At 42.3% G+C, this 9780-nt stretch overlaps 1 protein-coding gene across 1 annotated transcript in view; it reads left to right on the top strand.

The window, feature by feature from the left end:
• LOC121287061 (glutamate-rich protein 6) overlaps positions 1-8831 on the top strand; it is a 64160-nt gene extending 55329 nt beyond the window's left edge. Inside the window, exons 16-19 of the mRNA XM_041204533.1 lie at positions 273-501; positions 3807-4086; positions 5453-5686; positions 8709-8831. Of these exons, the coding sequence (XP_041060467.1) occupies positions 273-501; positions 3807-4052 (475 nt within the window). The 3' untranslated portion in view covers positions 4053-4086; positions 5453-5686; positions 8709-8831. The remainder of the gene's footprint in view (positions 1-272; positions 502-3806; positions 4087-5452; positions 5687-8708) is intronic.
• The last annotated feature ends 949 nt before the right edge of the window (positions 8832-9780 follow it).

The following is a 9780-nucleotide window of genomic DNA, read 5'->3' on the forward strand; positions in this document are numbered from 1 at the left end:
ACTTCTCTGCCTCTCTACCTTGCTTTCCTCCTTTAATACCCTTCTTAAAACCTACCTCTTTGACCAAGCTTTTGACCATCTGACCTGATATCTTCTTACATGGTTTAGTGTCACACTTTCTTTGATAATGCTCATATGAAACGCTTGGGATGTTTCTTATGTTAAAGGTGCTATATAAATATAAGTAGTTGTCATTGAAGTTCTAACATGTATATATGACTGATGGATGTATCTCTAGGTGACAACTCCTATCCCTCTTGTTTTATACACAGGATAAATATTAATGCCTTGGGCGGCCATTATTTGGATCAGCAAGGCACCCGAGTGAAGAGATGGTGCTGGAGAGAGCGTTTGTCCCCTCTTATCTTTGCACCTTTTAAACCAATTTTCATATCGTTAAATGAAAACATCGGTGTCAGAATTATAGAGCAAGGACGGATTTTTATTACTTTTTTGGCTATGGGGCAACAAGCAAAATTCAAAGTGGGAAGAAAACTGAAGGTAAAATAATCAGCATGTTTAATCTTCTTGTATAATTTTCTCCCCCGTGTTCATTTCTCCCAGGCCCTTATACCAAACCCTCACTTCACTCCAATAATTCAATAATTACAGCAACAGTCCAGCGACTCGATAATAAAGCTTGGAAAGAAAGAAATTTATGTAGGGGGTGGTGGTGTGTGTCAGCTTCACCTCTGACCTCTGAGCGGTCCAAATCGCTCCCACTCCCTGGGTTCTAGACCTTGGATTTATATGGAGGTTGTGACAAAGTGCAGCAGACAATTGGTTTTGGTGCAAGAAAAAAAAACTGGGTTTATTGAAGTCACAAATGAATTTATAACATTAGGATTACACTGAGATTATACAGACTTACAAAGTACACTTAGTTAAGAATGGGGAACACAGGGCATAATGAGGGAAAATCATGCTACTAATCCCCTTACCCTTGTCCCACCCCCAAAACCTAACTAAATTGAACTAGGAGAGATCAGGGATCATGCTCACCAACCAGGGTTCCTTGACAGTTCGAAATCCAGCCAGGTAGGTCGGTTGCAGTTTTGGGGTACGCTCTTTGTGTCCTCTGGGGCCTGTCATCTCTACGTGGTCTTGGTCTGTGGAATCTGCGAAGGTTCTTCAGTTGGGCGGAGGGCGCGGTTGTGGGTGGTCGATCTTCGTGGAGGGCTGCGGTTGCGGCCTTGTTGTCTTTGGTTGAGCCTGCCACCCCGTGCCCCTCGCTGTGATGTTGCCTGTGGACCTGCAAACCTCCAGATCTCCTCCCTCTGCCTGGCTCAGCTACCTCTCCCTGCTCAAACTCTGCTTCAACCACTCCAAAACTGCTCACCCCCACCCCCCCTCACAACTGGTGGCCCAGTTATACTGCTTTTTCGAATTTCTTATCTCAATCCAAATCAAGGTTAGTTCTTTGTCTGATTTTGGTGGGCTTTTTCAGGTGATTATTGTCCCGTTTTTAATGGGCTCACATGATGTTTATCGTTGTCTTCCTGTCCCCGTAACTAGTCTTGAACTGAAAGTCATTGTATATGTGGAGTATTGATAGGTTCGCATAATTCCATTGATTGCTGCCTTCCTGCTTTAGTAGTTGGTAGCGATTATTTATGCAAGATTTTGATGGGCTTTAGTTTCGTGTAAGATGGAGTCTTTCTCTGGGTTGATTGTTTTAAAGGGAAGAATGCGTATTCTATCTCCTCTCGTTGTCTGGTTTCAGGCAACAATCCAAACTGCACTCAACAAGTCCTGGGCATGTCCAGTCCCAGGCCCCCACGGGCCCAGCCTCCTGTCCGCAGGGTTCTACACTTAATTCAGCAGTTGGGTCCCTTACCATAAAAGTCCAAAAGTCATATCCTTGTTGATGATATGAAAAAGTGGGAATTTTGAGAACCCTTCATTTACAATTTATTTAATTAACTCGAAGAGGCAATTTTGCAATCCATTGCTTCCGATGGGGAGTGTTCCCCACTGGGAGCATGTAACAGAAAATCTCTCGCATTCACAACACGATTCTCCACTTTTTAATTTTGACAGATGGAAAATAACAGGCCTCCGCTGCAATTTCCAGTGATAGGCTCCTTCCTTCTCATCGGGCATGCCAGATCATGGAATCACCCCATACTACTCCATCCCATGCTGTGGGCATTGAGGATTTTTTTTTTTTGTAGGCCCCAGTAGTCCAGTCTCAGGATGGAGGGGCTGAGGTTCCCCACTGAACCAACTGGAAGAAAGGTCACTCAGAGCTGCTACTTTGCACCTCCTAACAAGTGCTTGTGTTCATAAAATCGTTGGCAAAACAATCCAGAGGTGGGGTGAAGAGGCAGTTTTTCATGCAGCAGGGTTTGTACAACCTGGAATGCCTTGTCTGAGAGGACATTGGAAGCAGATTCAATAGGAACTTTGAAAAGGGGATGCAATATTTTTGAAGAGGAAAATATTTGCAGGGCTATGGGGAAAAGAATAGATGATTGGGACTAATTGCATAACTCTTCCAAAGAGCCTGAACAGACATGATGGGCCAAATGGCCTCCTGTGGTTGAGGGGGTTCCCACTGCTCATCACTATCCAGCAACCCAGCTTATGGAATGAGAGCTGTTATGATGGTGGTTGAGGGACAGCAGGATCAGTCTTGGTTGTGAACAATGCCTCCTATTCCTTCCCTCCACCACCTGAGTTAAAGACATAATAGGAGCAGGACTATGCCTTCGAGCCTGCTCTGTCATTCAACCCATCATGGCTAATATCTATCTTAACTCCATCTTCCCACTCTACCCCCATTTCCCTTAATTCCCTTTGTATGAATGTTGCATCTGGTCATTGTTCAGTTCTACATGTACTAATTGGCCACTGGGCAAGGAGGTGGCAGCATCTTATCTCCTCCGCAGGTCCTTCAGGGGAAGAGGGAAAAAATATTGAACATTCTTATCCAATAAAGAGGTTGAAGGCACATCTCCTCCATGAGAAACAGGTCCACCCTGCATCTTCCTGAAGATGTGGGGGGAAAAAAAATCACAACAGGAAGAGAATATATAAGGAAAAGGAAACATGAGGCAGAATTTAAGTCTGTAAGTGGGGAGCCTGTAAAATCGCAGATGGCCTTCTTATCACCTAGCCACCCATCTCTCGCTTATAACGGCCACTCGCTGCCCAGCCGTGATTTTAAGGCCAGTGGGAGGAGGTCCAAGATCAGGAAAGAAGGTGGCAGGTTACCCAGCTTGGGTCTTGGGTGAGAAAGGGAGGGTGAGGGGTCGGCGGGGGGGGTTTGTGCTGGGGTTTGGAGGGGGTTCCTTCATCACTGTCCCATTTACCAATTGGTTCCCACCCCTCCCTCCAGCCTCACTATCAAACCCCCAAACCCCTCTACTCCCCCACCTTGGGGTCTCCCCTCTGGTCCCTGCCGCAAGGTCCCAGCACTTAGAATCTGGGCATTGCAGAGTGTTAAATGGCTGCAGGGCAACCAAAATCGGTGGGGACGTGTGCCCTGTGACCGTTTTGCTGGTGGCCCACTATCCAAAAAGTCCTATCTGTGGTAGATTTTATTCTTGCAGCTCAGGTGTAAAACTGGGGTTGTGTTCTGGCTGCACCTTATTTCAATGGATAAAAATATCGGGCAGCCGTTATAACAGGGGGCAGCCAACCCACTTCATCAGTTTTAGACCCTGGCCGCAAGTTGACAATTTATTCCCTCAAATTTATTCCCTCGTTACTTTAAGCAAAATGCGACATCCTCAAGCTTTGCAATCATCTGAGCCCACTTGCTCCATTGAATTGAATCTCACTGCTTTATTTTGTTCACCCAGCCAAAAAGAGTATCAAAGGAATTCCTTACAAACTCTTGGATAACTGAAGACGAACTTCTCCTTCAGGCCAGCCAGCTAAAAGTTCGAACAGCAATCAACAAATTGTGCATTACCCTGAACTTTCCAAGCAACAACCCGGAGAAAATTCCACTCCCACTTTATCTTGTGTCTCAACAACAAAGGCTCGCCCGACTTTATGCAAATATTAAAGTGGAAGAAAGCGTTGAGGTGGAAAAAGCTGCCTGAGGAATACAGATGAAAAGACACTGCAGTTGGCTGAGTAAAATTTTTGTGTGGGGGAACAGAGGTGGGGGGGACGGTTGTGCGGGGGGGGGTGGGGGGGGGATGCAGTGGTGGGATTTTGTGGTTTATGTATACATGAAATAAGCTCTTGAATTTTGACTTGAACTAAAGAATTATTAAAATGAAAATATGCCCGAATAGTTTTGCACCTATGAGAGTAACATTAGCTCAAGTGAGAAGGCTGGCTTTAGGCTGAAGATCCTAGCCCTCCTTAGATCCACGACAGTTTTTGATTTTACCAGAGTGGATCTATAACAGTATAAATGAAAAGTATAGTGGAAGGATGGGACTGTCAAATCCGATTGTCCTCCTTTCCCAATTTAAGGTATTGTCTTAAATCAGTGTCAACTTGTGTGCTTTTAGTGAAAATCCTATGATGATAATGGCAATTTATTATTCAAATGATTTTTGGACCTCTGTTAATCTAATGCTAATGTTTGTTCATCGGTTTAAAACAAAACTTAATAAAACTCAACATACTTCTAAAGTTGATTGTTTAAAAAAATATTCTATTTGTAATATTCCACTTCCTGAGCCTTAGAGTGTCACCGGGGAAGGCACTGGGAGAAGGGAAGGGTTTCCCAAAGTGCAGGAGAAAAATTGCAATGGCATCACACACTGGCCATTTATTAATGGCTAGATTAGTGCAGGAGCAAGGGAGTGGATCAACTACAATGGGAAAATAAATATTTCTAATAAAACAAAGATGAAAAGACATCAGAGGGATGAATTAAAGGTGTATTAAAGTTCATAATAACCATTAATTATTCCAATTTCATTAAGTTAGGTGTTTTAATTTCTTATCTATTTTCCACTGTAAATGTCATCAGATTCTTTCATCAGTCTGTCTTGAACTTACTCTTACAATAAATAATGGTGACTCCCAACCCCGACCTCATTTGTTCTTCCCTCCTAATAAGGTATTGACACAAGCTAGGGTATAGGCATGTGGTCAAATGTCCATAGGTTTAGTCTAGACAAAGGATGTCACTGGTCATCATGGCTAACCAACCTAAGTGCCCAGACACCATCCTGGTTGAGAGCAGCCAAATTGGCATGCTGGACAGTGCATTTACCAACTAAGCCATTACTGTAGCCTCTTAAAGTACAAGTTGTCATACGGGTACATAATTAGTGTTCATTCAGCAGAGCAAGAGTTTCTTTGCTCATTGAACATTTTGAAAGGAAGAGCTTTTATACATCATACTATCAAGTCCTATTTCATATGCCTAATTTTATGAGTTTTGGCTGTTTTTAAGTTGCTAGTTTGGGATGGAGCAACATTTCCTCACGGGGGAATTATTTTTCCAAGTCCCTTTGATGGAATTCACTTTTGTTTTCAGAAGCCATTTGATGCTGGCATTGTTGGAGCAAAGGTTCATATTTCTTCCAAGAAGCTAGAAAACGTTCTGAAAGTTTACTCTAATGTTTCTTCTACATGTTTCGTGGAGCAAGGTGGTTTCCCCAAAGAGAAGCATCAGATCCTTTTGAAGGTCTCAGAGGCCATAATTCGTGGAGACCACTTGAAGTACCCCTGTAATATATTAGGGTCTCAAGACAGGAGCAAGGTGAAAAAGGTAATGATACTGTGAAGAATCAGTCCAGCATTAAAGCATAAGCAGCATTATTGTATATAAAATACAGAAATTCACTTTTACTTTTCTTTTCAAGTGAAATATTGTATCCTTGAATGGAGGTCCCTTTTATGTGTTCAAGTGAATGTAAAAGACCTCATGGCATAATTCAAAAAGTAGGGTTTTCTCCCAGCCCCTTGGCCAGCATTCCTCCCACAACCAGTACAACCAAGAAATTAGCTGATCAGTCGTGTCATTTGCTGTTTGTGGTACTTTTCTGAGCACAACTGTGCAGCACTGGTGGCGCTGTCATCATTCAGACAAGAGGTTAAACCAATGTTCCACTTTGCCATTCAAAAGGTATGTAACAGAGTTCACAATGTTATTTCGAAGATGACCAGCAGAGTTCTTAGCAAGCTATAGACAGGGCACAAAGGAGATTTACAAAGATAAAAGCAAAAAACTGCAGATGCTAGAAATCCAAAACAAAAACAAAAATACCTGGAAAAACTCAGCAGGTCTGACAGCATCTGTGGAGAGGAGCACAGTTAACGTTTCGCGTCCGTATGACTCTTCAACAACAGAACTAAGGAAAAATAGAAAAGAGGTGAAATATAAGCTGGTTTAAGGTGGGAATGGGACAGGTAGAGCTGGGTAGAGGGCCAGTGATAGGTGGAGATAACCAAAATATGTCACAGACAAAAGGACAAAGAGGTGTTGAAGCTGGTGATATTATCTAAGGAATGTGATAATAAAGGTACAGGTAGCCCTAGTGGGGGTGGGGTGGGGGGAAGGGATTGAAATAGGCTAAAAGGCAGAGATAAAACAATGGATGGAAATACATTTAAAAATAATGGAAATAGGTGGGAAAAGAAAAATCTATATAAATTATTGGAAAAAAGAGGGATCAGAAAGGGGGTGGGGATGGAGGAGAGAGTTCATGATCTAAAATTGTTGAACTCAATATTCAGTCCGGAAGGCTGTAAAGTGCCTAGTCAGAAGATGAGGTGCTGTTCCTCCAGTTTGCATTGAGCTTCACTGGAACAATGCAGCAGGCCAAGGACGGACATGTGGACATGAGAGCAGGGTGGAGTGTTGAAATGGCAAGTGACAGGGATGTCTGGGTCATGCTTGCGGTCACCCAGTCTGCGTTTGGTCTCTCCAATGTAGAGGAAACCACATTGGGAGCAGCGAATGCAGTAGACTAAATTGAGGGAAGTGCAAATGAAATGCTGCTTCACTTGAAAGGAGTGTTTGGGCCCTTGGACGGTGAGGGCAGGTGTTGCACCTTCTCCAATTGCATGGGAAGGTGTCGTAGGAGGGTGTTGAGGTGTAGGGGGTGATGGAGGAGTGGATCAGGGTGTCCTGGAGGGAACGAGCCCTGCGGAATGCCGCTGGTGGGGGGGGCAAAGATATTGCCTGGACTGGAAAATTGCAGCTATGGGGAAAGTTTGGATAGGCTGAGGTTGTTCTCCTTGGAACAGAGGAGGCTGAGGGGAGATTTGATTGGGATGTGCAAAATTGTGAGGGACCTGGATAGAGTGAATGGGAAGGGCCTATTTATTTCAGCAGAGGGGTCAGTGACTTGAAGGCATAGCTTTAAAGTGCTTGATAGAAAGATGAGAGGGGAAATGAGAAAATATTTTTTTCAGCCAGAGGGTTGGGGGGCGGCGTCTGGAACTCACTGCCTGAAAGGGTACTAGAGGCAGAAACCCTGAACTCACTTAAAAGGTGTTTGGATATGCACCCTGCAGGTTACAGACCAAATGCTGGAAAGTGGGATTAGTCTGGGTGGCTTATTTTTCAGCTGGTGCAGACACAAGTGGCCTTTTTCGTCTCAGATCAGATCTTTCCTCTAATATAGGCCAAATGTATACCTTGCCTCCTCTACCACGTGTTACACGCCCACTCAATCTTGGTCCTTGAAATTTTATTTCATCCAAATTTTATATGATGCATTGTGGGAAAATTGGGATTAAATTCTAGCTGGTTACAATCTCAGTGCCATTAAAAGTGATATAGTTTATGAACAGGTCAAATGATCATAAAGAAACCAATTTAATCCACTTACAGCCAACATTGTGAGGAGCGTAATTGATGTGCTGGGATTTTTTTTTGTATTTGTGTAAAGGATTTTTCTTCTATTTGTAGCATCTCCAAACATAAAATAATTCCCGAGTTGTCACATGTAATGACATAGTAAATGCATTTCCTGGCATTTCTGCTTCTGTATTTTTGCCAGATCATTAAACGTGTGGCTTTAGGCCCTGCTAAATCTGTTTATATGATTTTGCTAGAAATATGTAACAGGGAATATCAACAAATGCATGACTACTTACTAATGATAGATTTTACAGCTGCAACTTTGAGCAAGTAACCATCGGCACATTGAGGTCCCATATGGCCAAAACCATTCTGATAAGTCCATGATTGTTCATTTCCTCCGAATGTCTTTCAGATTGTATAAGAAATGTTATGAAGAAATTATTTTAAACCATTATGGAGTGACTCAAACTTTATTCTTTCCAATTATTTCTACCATCAATAATGTGTATTTCATGCTTCTGTAGGATCATTACCTGTAATACAGTTTATTTTAGCCTGTACATAATAACTGGGCAGTGTATTGTTTACACTGTAGACAGAGAGTATGGTCTTTGAATCCTGTTAACTCATGAATAATGTATATATGTACAAGACACTTGAGATTACCCAACATCAATGTAGCCATATCCCAGTAAGGAGTCAACACCTTCAGCAAAGAATAAAGATGTACACCTTTTTTATGCAATTATTGCAGTTAATGGCATGCTTAGCCATTCACTTGACACTTGAGGTATTGACTCATAGGTTGTTTAAATAAACAGATTCTTTGTTGATTAAAAATGCTGGGAGAAAGCCCCAGATCATAAGTGCCTCTGGTACATCATGCCACCATGCTGCACAACCCTTTCAAACTTTGCAACAGAAACGTTTAATGATAAGCTAATTAATTTCTTTCCCCTCACTAACTTTGCCTTTTTAGGATTAAAAGAACAAGAAGCTGTGAAATATGACCAGGCGGATTTGCAGACACGAGTAGCTGCTGACGGACTGTGAGCTCTCATGATAACGCACACTTCATCCTCAGCAAGTCGACCAAAGGGATACCCAAACTAGCTTTATTCAGACTGATCAAGATCAATCCAGGTTTTGTGCCTATTATCTTTTACCATTTGATAATTTTATACAACACAAATTATTTATTTGTATTTATTTGAAAGACAGCAAATAGCTTCACATATTTCATAAACCAGGAACCCTTTTGCTCCTGGACTTCATGAACTGCAAGTAGGTTATGTGCTACCTATAAATGTTTTGCAATACATCTGACTTATTTTTCTAGTAAATGGTGATTGTGCTGTTTTAAGACAGATGCTTATGTAAGCAGTGGTCTATTAGGGCTCAAAAAGATAGCTATGCATGCAATTGTTATATGGATTAAGATGGACCTATGTATTTTAAAATTGGCCTATTAGCTGTGACTAAGTATTCTTTTGGTTTAGTATTATTGCCAACAATTATCTCACATCTGTGAAATGTTTGTGCAAGTTTAGGGGCCTCTCAAATAGTTAGGATCACTACTCAGAATAACTATCCACACTTTATCTGAGTGTAGAAATATATTTATGATTTACCGGACTGGCTCCAGGGATGTCTTTTGGCTCAGTGTCCGTGCTAGGCCAGAAGCTGCGAGTTCAAGAGGAGGCGATGGCATAGTGGTATTGTCGCTGCACTAGAAATCCAGAGAGACAGGGTAATGCTCTGGGGTTTGAATCCCACCATGGCAGATGGTGGAATTTGAATTCAATAAATATATCTGAATTAAAAGTTTAATGACTATGAAATCATTGTCGTCGTAAAAACCCATCTGGTTTACTAATGCCCTTTAGGAAGGAAATCTGTCGTCCTTACATGTGACTCAATGTGGTTGACTTAAGTGGCCTAGCCACTCAGTTGTAACAAACCGCTACAACAAAAGGAATTAAACTGGATGGACCACCCACATTGACTGAGGCACCAGAAACGACAACGGCAATCTCAGCCCTGTCGACCCT

Source organism: Carcharodon carcharias, chromosome 2 (genome assembly GCF_017639515.1).
Source record: "Carcharodon carcharias isolate sCarCar2 chromosome 2, sCarCar2.pri, whole genome shotgun sequence".
Lineage (NCBI taxonomy): Eukaryota > Metazoa > Chordata > Chondrichthyes > Lamniformes > Lamnidae > Carcharodon > Carcharodon carcharias.